This window comes from Lates calcarifer, linkage group LG10 (genome assembly GCF_001640805.2).
Source record: "Lates calcarifer isolate ASB-BC8 linkage group LG10, TLL_Latcal_v3, whole genome shotgun sequence".
NCBI lineage: Eukaryota > Metazoa > Chordata > Actinopteri > Centropomidae > Lates > Lates calcarifer.
This window is the reverse complement of record NC_066842.1, coordinates 22,399,025-22,415,249: the sequence shown is the minus strand read 5'-3', so window position 1 is coordinate 22,415,249 and position 16,225 is coordinate 22,399,025. Positions and strand designations below refer to the sequence as shown.

The 16,225-nt window shown below is 38.4% G+C and overlaps 1 protein-coding gene and 1 long non-coding RNA gene across 2 annotated transcripts in view; one reads left to right on the top strand and one right to left on the bottom strand.

The window, feature by feature from the left end:
* nlrc5 (NLR family, CARD domain containing 5) overlaps positions 1–16,225 on the top strand; it is a 29,804-nt gene that overhangs the window by 11,795 nt on the left and 1,784 nt on the right. Inside the window, 44 exon segments of the mRNA XM_018703509.2 lie at positions 454–685; positions 792–1,033; positions 1,771–1,854; positions 1,967–2,050; positions 2,178–2,261; positions 2,396–2,485; positions 2,707–2,757; positions 2,863–2,892; positions 3,213–3,296; positions 3,499–3,582; positions 3,752–3,841; positions 4,164–4,253; positions 4,665–4,748; positions 5,194–5,277; positions 5,443–5,532; positions 5,769–5,816; positions 5,923–5,952; positions 6,222–6,305; positions 6,386–6,469; positions 6,998–7,087; positions 7,271–7,330; positions 7,940–8,023; positions 8,155–8,238; positions 8,762–8,851; positions 8,954–8,969; positions 8,971–9,020; positions 9,562–9,645; positions 9,994–10,077; positions 10,396–10,482; positions 10,613–10,672; positions 11,160–11,243; positions 11,369–11,452; positions 11,537–11,620; positions 12,173–12,247; positions 12,399–12,485; positions 12,629–12,712; positions 13,405–13,503; positions 13,613–13,696; positions 14,469–14,552; positions 14,923–15,006; positions 15,103–15,186; positions 15,282–15,359; positions 15,709–15,792; positions 16,095–16,178. Coding sequence (XP_018559025.1) covers positions 454–685; positions 792–1,033; positions 1,771–1,854; positions 1,967–2,050; positions 2,178–2,261; positions 2,396–2,485; positions 2,707–2,757; positions 2,863–2,892; positions 3,213–3,296; positions 3,499–3,582; positions 3,752–3,841; positions 4,164–4,253; positions 4,665–4,748; positions 5,194–5,277; positions 5,443–5,532; positions 5,769–5,816; positions 5,923–5,952; positions 6,222–6,305; positions 6,386–6,469; positions 6,998–7,087; positions 7,271–7,330; positions 7,940–8,023; positions 8,155–8,238; positions 8,762–8,851; positions 8,954–8,969; positions 8,971–9,020; positions 9,562–9,645; positions 9,994–10,077; positions 10,396–10,482; positions 10,613–10,672; positions 11,160–11,243; positions 11,369–11,452; positions 11,537–11,620; positions 12,173–12,247; positions 12,399–12,485; positions 12,629–12,712; positions 13,405–13,503; positions 13,613–13,696; positions 14,469–14,552; positions 14,923–15,006; positions 15,103–15,186; positions 15,282–15,359; positions 15,709–15,792; positions 16,095–16,178 — 3,717 coding nt within the window.
* On the bottom strand, positions 4,598–5,218 carry LOC127142893 (uncharacterized). Its single transcript, XR_007814001.1, has 3 exons — positions 5,121–5,218; positions 4,979–5,031; positions 4,598–4,743 (listed from the first exon to the last, which is right to left on the bottom strand). It is a non-coding gene; the product is annotated as an uncharacterized LOC127142893 (long non-coding RNA).

The following is a 16,225-nucleotide window of genomic DNA, read 5'->3' as shown; positions in this document are numbered from 1 at the left end:
GTCTGCACTTGAATAAAGGGGTGTTTACAGTAAAAGACTTTGTTTAAACCCCTTTGAATACACATGTTGAATATTCTAAGTTGAGACTCTGGAAGTTTGTTGCATGTCATACCCCCTCCTCATGTTTTCTATGTGTACCTTCATGGTAATCTGTACCAACAAAAATGGCAAAAAAAATGTGTTCTTGTCCAGTAAATTAGTTTCTGTAGGGGGTCATTTTTTACAGCTATTACAATATCCAAACAGACACCAATATCCTTCAGATTTCAGTGTAAAATTTGTACCTTTTTTTTTGTACACTAAAAAAACCCCCAAAAGAAATAGAGAAAAGTATTTCTCTCGCATCATGTGAGTTTTTATCTGGCTAGAAAAGCTAGAAACTAGTTTTTTATACAGCAATATAATGTAGATGTGTACTGTAGTCTAATGGAAACACTGACTTTGCTCCCTTAGATTCAGTCTGAAAACTCGCTGGATGACCAAGTCAGACCAGAGGACAGTCTTTACTGACTCTTTACACACATTTGTATGTGGTCTGGCTTCCCAACACTGCACTGCAGCCTTACTTCAAATGGCCAGGGCTTCTGGTGGAACAGGAGTCCAAACTTGGGTCCAGAAACGACAAGCTCTTGTTCTCAAACTGCTAAAGAACCTGTGCCACAGCAACACACTGACTGGGCCCAAGGTAGAGTGAACAGAAGTAAAACTGTAATACTGTCATCAAAATGTTCAGGCTACCTTTCATTCTCTGTCTCTTTCCTCACTGATCCTTCCTTCTTACAACTTCCCAGATACTGGAGCTTTGCCACTGTGTCCAGGAGAGCCAGGACCACCAACTGGCCAAGGAGGTTGTGGGTACGAGACCCACCCTAGAGCTGCGCAACATCCGCCTCTTACCCAATGATATAGATGCTCTGGCTTTTGTAGTTAACTCAGTGGGTGATAATGGCATCGGTTTGGACTTTGGAGCATGCTCAATGGAGCTGGAGTGTTTAGATGTCCTGCCTAGGTGTCAGTACATTCACTACCTCAGGTAGGTGGACACAAACACTCAAACGAGCAAAATGATCTATACATGGACATGCGTGCGCACACACACTGTCTGATAATCACCATTTTCTCTCCACTGGAGCAATTTATAATATGTACATGACTGCTTAATACTAAGCTGAATGCATACTCAAAACTGTTAAGTGAACAGGAAATGTGAGGCAAAGAACTATTTTTAGGCATGGTGCAAATGAAGCCACAGTTGCAACACATCGGAATATTTAAGTGGATGGTGTTAAGCTGTCAGGAATCTGAAAACCTGCTCTTAGCTTATAAATGTAGAAGCAGCAGTTGCACAAAGGCTCCGGAGAATCTGCTGCACTGCCTTTGACATTCCGCAGCTGATTGACCACCTGTTGCGTACTGTCACACCGCCCGGAGCTCTTTATTTCCTGCTGTGTCCCTGTGGTTAGCTGAGTCTTTTCGTAAACAGGTGGACATGCCATAAAGTGCCATAAGGTGGCAACTCACTCCTTTACAGGGTATTTTATCAGGCCAAGTCAAAAGAGGATGAACTACCACACTCTGTGTACATTTACATGTAACTTAGTAGGACCAAACAAAACAAAAAACAATGAAAGCATATGGAAACTGATCAGGACACAGACTAGTTCTACAAAGTAGACTCAGCAGCAGCAACATGCAAAGTTGTGTAGCAACATTAAGGCTGGTTTCATTGTGTCTGATACATGTCCTTTATCACAATTTGTGTGTCTTCAGTTTTCGGAGCCGCAAGTATGGCGACAAGTTTGCTGAGAAGTTGTCCTCCATTTTGCCCGAGTTGACAACCCTGAGAAAACTAGAGTGAGATTCTTTTTTTTCCCCTTTTATGTCCTACCCTTAGCTCTACTATGTGGAACATGAATTACATATATTATTATTACAGTGTTTGACTGATTGTCTGTATCCTCTCAAGGTTTTGTGGTGCCAGTCTGACAGCCACAGGAGCAGCTAGTTTGGCTTCTGCTCTAGAGAAGTGTCCAGACATCAATGAAATCAAGTATATTTTCTGTTTTTCATGTACAACATTCATTTCACTGCTAAAGTAAATTGTGGATTTAAACATGTCCTCTGATGCAGGTCTAACATTTGATATCAAGCCTTTGTTTTTGTGTTTTTTGTTGAAGTCTCAGTGACAACAGTCTGAAAGACGAAGGGATGCAACACATAGCTGATATCTTTACCAAACTACCGAGACTGGCCTCTGTAATGTAAGTTCACGCTTCTGGATGAGACTGCTACTTTTTAATCACTACAACACAATATATCAAGATTTTGCTGCTTTTTAGCCACAAATTTCTTGCAAGCGTGGATGTTAATGTGTGTGTGTCTGTGCAACTTACAGGTTGAGTCGAAACAACAGCTCCCTGAAAGCAGTGGACTATCTCATTGGGAAAATGTCCTCATGTTTGAACATCCAACATCTTCATGCAGAGTATGATTACACACACATTCACATACACACACACACACAGCTACAGGTGTCATTATTTTTGCATGATGTATGATGTATTACAGAAGTTAACATTACAACCACACAGGCTGCCTTTTAGCACAACACACTTTCAACTCCACCACACATTTGACTGCAAAGTGAATCAAGTAAAAATTGTTATCCACCTGTTATCCAATATAGATATTTTTGTCCTTTTGCAGTGCAATGAAGGAAGTAATAGTAAATTTCTCCCAACTCTCAGATATGAGCAGGTGAGTTTTATGGTCAGATAAACTTATAAAACCATAAAACAAATTCTCACCATACTGTAATTCTGTCTCATGTATTCCCTTCTTCTTATTTATTCCCCTGTGCAGCTATAAAACTAAGTCTGAACCAACAATCAGGTGAGATATTACACTTTTATAGCCAGTTTCCTTGGAGAACTTTGCTTTTGAGCAAAGTGCATGTACCTTGTTTTTTTTAGGGAACAATTCATATTAATATAAATGACCTCAGTACCACTGCTGTTATTATTACTATGAGACATGGACTTCATTTAATTATTTCATCTTAGTTTCTGTACAGATTGATTGAAATTTGATTTAAATTCAAAACCTTCAAATGGAGGTTTTCAAATTTGATATGAATCTCCTCTTTATTGTTGATGTCTCTATTATTGCTTTGTTGTTTTGAGTTTTTATCTTTTGGTGCCCTTTTCCCCCAGCTTGTTGAACCAGAAATGGAGCAAGCCTGAGATGCAAAAAGTTGCTAAATCATTGGCATGTTGCCCCACCCTATCTGTCCTGGAGTGAGTGACCTGAAATACACTAATGATCTAACATATTGAAACATAGCAATGCATGATGAAATGCAATAAAAACAGTCAGCTATTAACTTACTATTTTATTTTTGATTTCTACTAATTAGTACCACATAGTGTGTCTCGCATCAAACCTATTGTAAATTTGTGTGTGTGTGTGTGTGTGTGTGTGTGTGTGTGTGCATCCTAGCATGTCTGGAGGCCAGTGGAATGTGGAAATTCTGAGGACACTGACTCAGTTTTTGCCAAAGTTCAGCGTCACCAACAAGATCATGTAAGACTGGATTTGTGCCAAACTAAGCTGCATGTATTCTGCCTATAATGTTTATTACAGTGTTTGCAACACAACATGCAGAGCATCCATGTGTACAGCATCCATAAATAAATGAACAGTAGCAGTTTGTTGATGTGAAGTTGCCTTTGTTGTTGATGTTTTCTCTCAGTCTGAACGACAGCTGCTCTTCAGTGGAGGGTTTGGTGGTTCTGACTGGTCTGTTGTCTAACTGTCCTGCTGTGGTGGAGCTTCATATCAGGTACAAACTCACCCGTAATGTGCGTTGCATAGCATTGCAGCGTTCACACATGCAGCATTAACAAATGTAAAATAACTCATATCAGGCATGTCCATGATGCTGTTCTTTTGCAACACTCCTGCACTCCTGTGTAAAGACAGTCAGCATATATTTAAATTGTATGAGGTTAGCCTCCAGTGTTTTGCAGTCATTCATCTTTGTTGTGAAGCACTGGGAACATTCAACATGCTCACACATTATTCAGTAATAATGTTAATTTGGTTGTGGGGTTTGGGGGTGGGTTCATCACTGCTATGTAACTGCATGGTTTTTTATATTTTAGTCTTCAGTCAAGTCCAGAACCTGTTCAGGTGTCCATAGTGTTCTCTGGAGGGAGAGAAAAGCCTGCAGGTCAAACATCTAAAACACTCTGGTATGTATTAAGTTATCTTTACTTTTTTAATCTATTTGGATATTATTGGTTTAATTATTTTTATTTATTTTATTTCTCATGCATTCCTCTGAAATTGTTCACATTTGTGTTGTCTTATTATCAGCTACTTTAGTACCTGTAAAGTTTTTGGATTTCATGGAAGGCACTTTACAATTAAAGTTGGGTAATGATGAATAATTGCCACAGTGTCACTATGGCAGCAATAATGAATTCAGCATTTTAGAGCATCCTGTTGCAACAGGATGTTGAGTTGCATATAATGAAGAAGAAATAGTGGTTAATTTGATTCACATTTAATGGTGTGAAACATGGGACTGTGATTACTGATATTACTCATCATTACTACTTATGATGATTGTGATGGTGATCATGAAGCGTTGCCTCTGTCAGTCTCAGCTGCTGTGGTCTGCTGCACATTGATCTGGAGCGAGTGTGGAGGAGTCTGGGGACGTCCTGTGACCTCACTGTGCTGGAGTAAGAGACACATAAAGACATGGTGGAGCACACACAGTCAAAAAACGTGTACACATTAAAACACTGATACATGTGACTGTGATCCCTAAACCTTCTACTGCTTTTTGTTGTAATCTGGTGGCCATGCTGATTAGCAGTGGCATCCTAAAGCATTTCATCATCAGCATAGATGTATAGATGTATGTACACCCTATGTTCAAATCTCCTTAGAACAAAACAAACTCATGTACCTCTTTTTGGTGTAGCTGTCATCATGTGTCTCCGTGGTCAATTCAGACATAACCTTAAGTAATAATTCAGAGTTTTTCATTAGATCTTGTGTACTGTGTTTATATTTTAGATTGCTTATATTTTAGATTACTTAAGTGTTACCTGAATTTTGTCAGATCTTCAAAGCTGCACTGTTTCTCGCTTCTGACAATAATTTCACTTTCTTTATCATCAGTTTGTCCAGTAACCGTTTAGGCAACAAAGGCCTGAGGAAGTTGTTGGATGTCTTGCCTCATCTTAGCAACATCCAGGAAATCAAGTAAGGCTCACGCACAACATGATTACAAAATTTCAAATAAAAAAGGAGGAAAAAAGCGGTGAACAATTTTTTTAAAAATAGGGGGTGTATTTAGTTTAAATAGCTAATATAAAAGTAAAACGATGTGCTTCCTATTTGCTCATTGTGTTTGTGTGTGTTTTTCAGTGCCAGTAACAATGGCGTCAGCATGGAGGGAGTGGTGATGTTGGCTGGTACTTTGGGCTCGTCTAACAGCTTAAGAGAAATTCACATCAGGTACTCTTTGTTCTACGTTTTGGCATTTAATGACTCTGTTAGAACACCAACAGAGTGAGCACCTGTTTAAGCAACATGGCAAGCTGCCAGTCAGAACTGTAACAACTGACAAACGCTGTTAAACAGCTCATAAAAGTTTATATATGCATAAGAAGATTAACCGATTACAATTGTCAACTATAAGCTGGCATTAACGTGCAGAATGTTAATCTGATGGTGTCCTCTTGGTTTTACAGTAATGGAGGCAGAGAGCAGGTGATCCTGAAGTTCTGCTCTGACAAAAGGTAGAAAAGCTGCATTTATGAAAACTTTCATGCATCTGAACACCACTGTCTACCTTCATTCATTTGTGTATTAATACGTTTATTCTGTGTTCGTCTTATTTTTCAGCGATGACAAACAGCAGCTCAGGATGTTCAGGTACAGTAAGCTGATAAAGAGTTCGAGGAAAAAACAGAAGCATTTGACATGAACACTGTAGTAGAGCTGCATTAGTTGATTAATTAATTCCACAAAATACACAAAATTGCTGGTTTCAGGCTTTCAGATGTAGCTCTTCTTGGTCATACATTGTTGTAAGTGTAAAGTGTAAGATTAATTGTTAATTGTTAGTTGCTGCCCTACTCTTTACAGTAACACATGTCGTTACCCTAGAACTGAAATACAGGTGATCCTCCTTTATTTTGTAGGTTAAACAACAGCATCCTCCTGCCATCTGATGTAACCACATTGTGTAGGAGATTGGTCGAGTGTCGCTCCCATTTGGAGTTAGAGTAAGTTAATTATTGTTTATCCACATGTTATTATGTCGTGATATTAAACTAAACATTAATATACTTTTATGTCATGTCAGTTTGTCTCACAGCTCATTGGAAGATGAGGCCATCAAGAATCTGCTCAAAGTCCTGCCAGAGATGGTGTCACTGCAGAGACTCAAGTAAGATGTTCATATGCAGTGTAAGATTTAATTAGGGCGGATGGTTTTGAGTGTGAGAGTGATTTAACATTTCTGTTGTTGTATTCAGTTTATTTTGTGTCATTAAATGTTATGGGTTATGAAATAAATACTTCTGTAGGACAATCATATCAGGCTCTGATGTACAGTATTGGGGTCACAAGATATATGTTATTGATTTAAGCTATTGTTTTTAAGTTAAATAGCCTTACTATTGGGTTATTCACACTTAAGTAATCTAGTAGTACTAGTGTGAAATGGTGAGCATAATATGTTATTTTAACAGAACATGAAGCATTAAGAAAAACTCTGCCAGTGCCTCTTGTGTGCTGAGCCTTTTAATGAGAAATGTTGTTTTGAGCTGAATCTACTGGCAGCTTCATTATAAGAAGTTACAATAGTTCATTTACAACAGTGACTATTATTAGTATACATTTGTTTTCATCAGTTATTTCATTGCCTTCTCAATGCCTTCTTAATTTTAATCAACCCCATGTTCTCTTCCTCCAGTGTCGGCAACAGTATCTCATCCATAACTGGAGCACTGATTTTGGTCAGCTGTTTGACCGTCAGTCAGCGAGTCACATCAGTAGAGCTCAGGTATGATACTAATCTGTGTCACATCTATCAAGAAAAAACAACCAATGCCAAATTTGAAAATTGTGGGTACAGTTCTAAGTAGTGATTATATAATCCATGCAGTAATTCTATTTATGTCTCATCATTTTGTCCACCATGAATCATGTCTTTGTTAGTTAATTGGTGCTTTGAATTCCTCCTCAGGCCTCAGAGTGAAGGCTTCATCCATTTTGACAGAGTGAAAACAGAACATGCCAGCTGCAGGTCTGTGATCAGCTACTGACAAAATTGTTTAGTGCAGTGTCCACTGATATAACCAAACAACTTGGCTGGTGTTTGGTTTTCAGTTTTCCGAGTTTGTCACTCTTCCAAGAACCCATTCTACGTAAAGGATATCAGATCTAGCCTCTCCTACTTTCTCTTTCAGCTTGACTGCCAGTGTATGTGGTTGGGTTTGAACTCTGGCATATGCTGGCATTAGCGGAACTTGGCAGAAAATTTATAATTCAGTAACAGTAAACAGACTGAGAACATTCTTCATCTGTATTTTTATTTAGAAAAACATGTCCAGCCAAGTTTTTTTTTTTTTTTTTTTACAGTCTTTGCTGTCTAAACTGCTAAACTGAAAGAATATACAGTATTTTAGAGCAACCCTCATAATGTCAACCACTGAGAGTAGCAAAAAGAAGATTTTATGACACATAAGTAGCAGTTTTCTGATCATGCAAAGAGGACAGGAAGAAGATGAGATGCATCGGGTTCAGTGCAGTTTATTGTGTTTATGTGTGACAAAAAGCTCCACAACTGGCTGTGGCCTCTTGTGACTTTAATGCGAGTGACTAATGTATTTTGTATCTGACTGTGTGTGCACAGGTTAACTCATTTTAGCCTTGACTGCAACAACTTGGAGAGACTGACTGAGATTCTGGAGCAGGGTCCTCCGCTGTTTGACCTGGAGTATGTGCCAGACACACACACACACACTCACTGACACACGTTGGCATACAACCATGTATCCATGTACAAACCAGTGTTTTCTTACTGAACTATTGATATGGATAATGAGCATCTCTCTCCTCTGACTGCAGTTTATCAAGTAACCAACTGAAAGATGAAGGAGTGAAGTGTCTCATGGATTCTCTGCCAAGGCTAAAAATCACCAGCTTTGTCAAGTAAGATAAGAAATATTGATGTTTAGTATTTTCAGCTGCATCTTAATTTAGTTCTGTAAAGAACAAAGAATACAAAATGTCAAAAATACAGTTTTAATGAAGAGTTTATTAAAAATAGAAAAAACTGGAAATGTAGTTAATCTCTACTACCAATAAGCCTTTTGATTTCTTGGGAGTGGTCTTCCACACCATAGGCTATAGGCTGTGGCGTGAAATACTACAAAATAACACAGCGTAAATTATGTTTAATACAAAACAACAGGTGTAAGGCATTTATGAAGTGCACAGACACAGAAGCAGCCAGTTATATGACAACTATCTGACACATGTACTGAGACACATAGTGCAAAGAGCCAACATATTATCAGTCCTTTCAGCCAAACCATTAGCAAAAATATAAATAGAAAATGCAGGATATGATTTTTTTTTAAAGATGACATTTCATGTATTTTATATTTCTCAAATATTATTGGCCATTTTTGCATTAAGTGTTTAACTAAAATTAACATGTCCTCATTTACAGTCTGAGCAACAACAGCCTGACCCAGCAGGGGCTGTTGTATGTGGCCAGCACACTGTGCACCTGTGATAACATCTCTGGTGTAGAAGTCAGGTGAGTCTGTGCACTGTACAAATGAGTCAACAAATGATGTGAATTGCTGGATGCATAAAAAAGAAAAGTCTGTCATGTCTGTCTGTCCTCTTTGTTTGGTAGTATGGGAGCAGAGGAAGAGGTGTCTTATTTGGTTCAGACACCACAGAGACAGTGAAAAGACTCTGAGGTAAGCCTAGAATAAGTAAATCAGATGACACATTACCACTGTGCTGCTTTGATGTGTGAGGCACAGGTCTGAAGTGTTCCTAATCTTGTGCCCCTCATTTTTATGGCCTCTATTTTTGTAAACCCAGCAGCATGGGTGGGCAGGTTTGAGGTTGTGACAATTATGATCAATCACATTCACTACTTCCATGTTTTCCCAGTTTGGGAGTGTTGTAGAGTTTTCCCGCAGAAATGTAATCTTGTCTGCGATGTAAATAGTTTTCAATCTGCCATTAAATGCCACATATGTACAGTGAAATTAGAATTAAATGTAGCCTAGCTTCTCATGTTGTATTTCTTTGTTTCTGAAATTATTTTAACATTTAAGTCAACCTAGATTTGACTGTTTTCAATGGAAAAATGATTGCTGACAATCTTGTAATAGTTGTCTGCTTAATCTTCATACTGCAACATAAATGTGTTGGCTGTGACTTCACAAAATAAAGTCATGTAATTATGTAATTCTCTGTTTGCTCTCTCCTGTTATTCTGCCTGTTCACCAGTATCAGAGAGAGTAGACTGGAACGTGAACATCTGGTCAGATTAGCAGAGATCTCGTCAAACTGTCCCAATTTGACCAAACTGGAGTAAGTACCCCTCCATGTTTAGACCATTCTGTAGCTCTTGCCATATGAAAAGCCTCTCTGTAGCTTCAGCTTGCCAATACCCACTGGATGAATTAAAAAGAGTTGAGACAAAAACAAAGCTATACTGTATTTCTTACTTCTCAAAGAATTACCATTTTAAACAAGGTTTTAACCTGTGAAGTGAAGGTAGTATATATTTTTGCTTATATATTATATTATTCTTATATTTTTTTATATTTTTCATGGCAAATTTTATGTGAATACTGAGCTCGAAAAAATTGGTAAGATTAAAGACCTGACTCATTATTCTAAGTATCCCAGGTTATCCTCTGTTTATTATAATCTCAGGTTCAAGAACAATTTACTGCATTCGGAGTGGATCGAAGACTTTGTGAAAGAGTTGAACATTGGTCAGAGAGGATGCAGTGTCAGGTAAGAAGGAGTGCAGTAGATGTGCTGTTTACTCCTGAAGTGAAATGCCAAACCAAGGTCACAAGCAGGTAGTCTAAGTAGAAACAATAACACTAGTCAAACACTAAACAGGGTAAATTAAGTTACTTCAGTGTGCTCTGTGTTAGCTGTGATATGTGAAGGGGTTTTGCCTTTGTTCTTAATTTTTTGCTTTTGTTAATACAATCTCATTTTTGATCATGGATGAACGTTCCTCTGTGTTTCTGTCCAAATAGCTGAATGCTGTTGAATGGTGTTAAAATACTGAACTCTATCATAACATTCTGTCCTCTTTGTTAGTATTGAGGAGTGTTGGATCAGAGCTGAAAAAGCTATTCATTTAGTGAGTCGCTGTCTCGAGCTCAGCAGCAACATTCAAACTATCAAGTAAGATATGCAAATGCACACAAGCAAATTAGTACAAGCATATTCAAAGTCACTGTGGAATTTTGCAAATCAAGGTATACAGTATGCATGTTGTCATTAACAATACAGTGAACACACATTTATTTTACAGGGTGGACCAAACCACACTACACCTGTCTCTGATGAAACCCACTGAACTTATGTCAGTCAGGTAACAATTTACTTGAAATTTTAAGCTGCATATTTGAATGGATTATTATAAACATGTAATTGCAAAACACAGAAATTATAAACATGTAAAATGAAATGTAAAATATGAATCCAACATCTGTAGTCATAATTCAGCAGAATTGAATTTTCTCGTTGTGATTTTGTCTTTCAGTAACTTTGCTGGTCCTGCTTTATCAGTGGCTACAGATAAAATAGGGCACTTTTCCCCTTTAAATTGGCTTCCAAAAGCATCACTACATATTATCTTATCTTACAAACTCAAATGCTACATGTAGGCTCATGTGTTCACTTTAAAACCCTGAAAAAATGTCAGGAAATAAAAAAAGGGGCCAAACGTTATGTGTCTACATAGCTGAAACAGCAGGAATAAGATAGCAGCACATCTTGTCGGCAGTTGCACATGTCCTGCAAGAAGCAGATGTTAATCTCCCCTCCCTTCCCTTTCTCTCCCCTCCCCTCCCCTTCAGCCTTGTGGACTGTGCACTAGAGGGGCACCAGCTTGCATCTATGTGGACCATCATCCAGAGGTGTCCCTCACTGACAGAGCTGGAGTTAGTACTCTCTATTTTCTATTTGAATGTAATTTGCACACAACAGTATGCAAGGGAGACATATTTGTAAATCATGGAAAAAACTAAATGAAAACACACAAAACAATCATTTGTTCTCTTTGCAGTTTTTCCATCAACAGCCTGGGCATAGAGGGGGCGGAGTCTCTTAGTTCTGTTCTGCCATCGCTGCCAAATCTCACCTCTCTCAGGTAAGAGATTTTTGTCACATTTGGCACTTCCTGTTGCCAGTTTAAAGTTCTAGCATGACAACTATCTGCACTTGTCTTTTACAGTATTGTTTCTAAAGAGACATGTAAGGCTGTGGCTGAGAAGCTGTCTGAGGCCTTGCTGCAGTCTACAACTGTTCAGTGCCTTAAGTGAGCAACACACACACACAAATACATTTTATGACTGTCTAGAGCATTGTCATTTCATTCCATCTTCTTGTTATGTCTTATTATAATTGTCTATGTACATAATGCACCAGGGTTAGCACAGCAGGCCTTAGAGCATTCGATATAGCAGAGTCCAAAAAACAGAAATAAAATGTAAAACATCTTGAAATCTTTATGTGTAAGAAATGATCAAATAGAGAAATTATAAGTATGATATAATTGTTTTGCAGCACAGTGGGGGAATTTTTAACTTTTATAATTCCACAAAACATCTGGCAGCCAGGTTTAATGATTGTATCCATATGCACAAAGAAAGTTATTTCTGGCAAAGTGTAAATAAATCTATATCTTCCTTCTTTTATTTTTTAATATAATAACCTAAATGATTGTTATATTTAATTTGCAAGAAAAAAACTACTTTTAAACTATTTTTTTTCCATTTCATTTTTTCTTCTCCCCAGGTCACAAAAGTTGAATATTTTTCACGCCATTCCTGTACAACATAATCATTGTATTCTTCTCTCTTTCTCATAGTTTATCAGGTCATGTGATAAGTGACACAGCAGCTCAGACTATGACAAGGATGTTTCCCCGTTTACGATCACTCAAGTAAGCATTTAACATTCAGTGCAATTGTTGCATACAGTATTGGAAGTTGTCGTAGTTAGTTCACATACATAGTTGTCACCATATAATAAGATGAGGTTCTGTAGAGTAGATGAACATTTGACAGTGTTAACATCTGAGTTGTCTTCTCTAGTCTGTCTCACTGTTCATGGTCACCGGCTGAAGGGCTGCAGCTCGTCACAGCAGCGCTGAGACAGTGTGTTAGTTTGGAAGGCCTTTGGTAAAATACGCACACACACGTGCATATTAGTGAACATGTGTAAAAATGTCTGAATACAGCAAGAGTGGCTTCTATGTCATGAAGCATCTCTTTGTCTCTGTCTTTCTCTCTCTCTTTTTCTCTCTTTGTGTGTCCACCCCAAGTCTGGACTCTGTGCACCTGGATGAAAACAGCAGGGTGTGTCTGGCACAAGCACTGATGAATATCCACTCGATACGCCGTCTCAAGTAAGAAGCACAAGTCCCATTAGAACTTGATGTATCCACAATCATGTAAAAGTTATTGGCAGAAGTAGAAGAAGAAGATTACACTCAGCATCCAAAAGCTGACCTTTCAAAAAGATTTGTACATAGTTGTAAATATTTATTCAATATAGTAACTTAAAAACCTGTGAAGGTATTTCAGGCAGATGTCTTTACTTTCACTGCTGCATTAACACTGATGCATTTTATGCACACATACTGTATCTAGCGCCACTCTAATATTCTGGTCTGTTTATGATGCCATGCGTTTACTCACAGTGTCACTGGCAAAACCACGGCTTCGTTTCTCACATTGCAGCCACTGTTGCTGCCGCTTGTCATACCAGCATGTCATCAGCTCGACATGAATCTCATCATAAATGAGTAGGCTCTGATCAGATGATCCCCCCCCCCGGGTATTTTTATCTTTCCCTGTTCTCTCATAGTGCTAAGCTGTCAAGTACTCTTCAGTACATATCATATTTGCATATCATATTTGCATGGATATAAATCCTTCATAAAATTTTGCCCTGACTATTAACTATAAGGGTATCCACTCCCTGTTTGGAACAACATAACATTTTCACAGAATAATTGCTCAGTTGAACAGTACATTTGGCGATTTTAATGTGGATTGTGTGTGTGTGTGTGTGTGCGTGTGTGCGTGTGCGTGCCAGGCTGAATAAGATTGGCACAGTGATGGAACCACCAGAAGCAAACAGTGTGTTGGATCTCCTCCATGCTATGGAGGGACTGAAACAAATGCAGGAGATAGAGTGAGTTTTTCACACATACAGAAAGTCCTCTGCACAATAACCAATGTGATTAACCTCTTTTAAGTTTGTCATAATAGAAAAGTTGTCATTGGACCTCTTGTGGTTTCAGGTTGAAGGGCTGGAGGTTGGCTGATAGAGCTGTAGAGCAGATGACCAGACTGTTTCCTGTCTGGACAGAGCTCAGGAAGATCAGGTAAGCAGGAAGGTCGTATGTCTCTCCACTTTATTTTCTTCACATATGCACATCTTCCATGGTATTATAAGCCTGCAGATCAGTATTTTGTTGTTCTTGATTACAAGCAGAGCCTTGGATTCTTTAGAATCTGAGCAATCCTGAGCAATCTTTCTTACACTTGCTTGATATTGGTGCAAGAAGTAAAAGTAACATATTCCCAAGTAAAAAACGATTGCATAAATCGTATGCAGTGGACTGGGTTTATTCAGTTAGGTGTTTGTCACACTGCAGTACAAGCAGGGCCAGTTTAAGTTACATGACCCACATGACACCTTGGATTTTTTATGCAAATTCCTGGAAGGTTAACCAGGGGATGTATTTAGATAATTTTGCTTGTAAAGGCGGTGGCATCCCCACTCACCCCCCATCAAATTGCTTACTGGTGGTCCCTATAAATCATAGGTTCGACCTTGTACAGGTGTGTCATTCAGAACATATTGGCGGCTTTATTGGACAGTCACCACCTTTTTTATGGGGACCAGCTGCTCCCATTTGGCAGCAGGTTCTTCCTCTCTAAGAGGACGACTGACAGCCATGAGAGGCCTCACTGAGTAATACCATTGCTGCACCCAGTGCAGTTTGGTGCCACCCAGTGGTAGTCTCAAAGAAGACATTAGTAGCACACACTGGCTATAATGCCACTTTCAAATACTAAGGCTTCCAGAAAAGAGTATCAAACTACTTATGGTCTACTTAACATTATGTATGTCTGTGTATGTCCATCCTCCAGTCTTTCAAAGACCCTTAATGGCGACCAATCAGGAGACAAGCTACTGGGGGCTTTGATCAGCTGTAGTCATCTGGAGGAGCTCTAGTAAGAACATGATAGGACATTTTCATTTATGTGGCACGTTGCTGTAAATGCTGTTTTGGAAAAGAAATGACACATTTTATGAAGTGTAGTGTTTTGCTACATGTGCACTTTTTGTACACACAGCTAAAGAAGGTGTATCACATTTTGGTTATATACACACTCAGATCTTTCTACCCTGCTTTTCTATTACACATACAGTACATCACATATGTGAACACTTCCAAATTGTGCATAGTGTGTAGTATATTTTTTTCTTTTGTTAATTTTGTCAGATGTATTTTGATTAAAAACACAAATACATGTGGAAAATCTTTTAACATATTGCATGTTTCTAGTAAAGAATTAAACATCTTTTGGTGCTGTCTTCCAGTCTGTGTGGCAATGGTCTTGGTGATCTCACTGCTGCCAGGATGGCTCTTGTCCTACCATCAATGACACACCTGACTGTGTTAGAGTAAGTCACACACATGTTCAGATTACTCACTGACATTTATCATATTAGAGTTACCCTGAGTTTTGTGTCCTTAATATCCATATGTGTTTTTTGTAGTATTTCAGAGAACACTATTGGATGTGAAGGGTCAGTGAGTCTGTCCAAAGCAATAATCTGCATGAAGAACCTCACCAAGATTCAGTAAGACTCATTATTTCTGATGGTTGTTTTTGGAATCACAACACTAATGGATACTTGATTCACTGATTGCTTTTTTCTCCTGTATGCTCTTTTAGATTGACCTCTGTTGGGACTTCAGAGCTGTGTGCTGTAGCTTCCAGTCTGGCTCATTGCCCTCTCATACAGGATGTGGGGTAAGATGTCATATAATAAATTAGTAGTAGAGCATACATAAATAATAGTTGAGGGGCTTGTTACTTTACTGGCTTGAAAATTTCACAGATAGATCATATAAATTAGCATCAAGTTATATGAGTTCAAGGTGCTGACATTCAAATTTTCAATTTCAATTAAAGCTGAATTGAATAAAATTGTTCTAGTCTGCAGATTCACACAACAAAGAAAGACAGAAAGCATTTGTACTTCTTGGTGTGACTGAGCCTAAAAACATCTGCAGCTTACCTAATATGTTAAGAGTTTGAATAGGACATCTTTCACACCTGGTTTAAGGCTTAATATTTGTTTAACTCTCTCTCTCTCTAGTCTGGGATGGAATAATTGTGGTGATGAAGTGGCGCTGGAGCTGGCCAGAGTGTTGCCTTTCTGTCAGAAGCTGAACAGAATAGAGTGAGTTTATTAAAACACACTTAACCAGTGTGATTTTTTGCAAACATTTTACAACTTGATGTTCTTTGTCGCAGTTTACTTGAGTGAGATTCCAAATGGTGTTTTTATTTTTTGAGTTTTTCTTTTAAGGCTCAAGTTCATGTGGGTGTGCTCAGCCAAGTCCTTTTTACTTTGGGTTTTTATTGCTGTAAAATACAGTATGTTACTGTTTGTTTAGATTTACTTGAATTTTACTTCCTCCCTTGAGATGCTTGCCCTACATACTAATACAAAGACATAACACAAGTGTTTATTTCTCTTAGTCTGGAGGCCAACATTGTGACTGTTTTTGGAGTGGATGCCCTGGTTAGAGCCTTACAGTCATGCCCTGCTGTTCAGCTCATCAAGTAAATATTCCACAACAACCACAACTTATAATGACATAATAAACTTG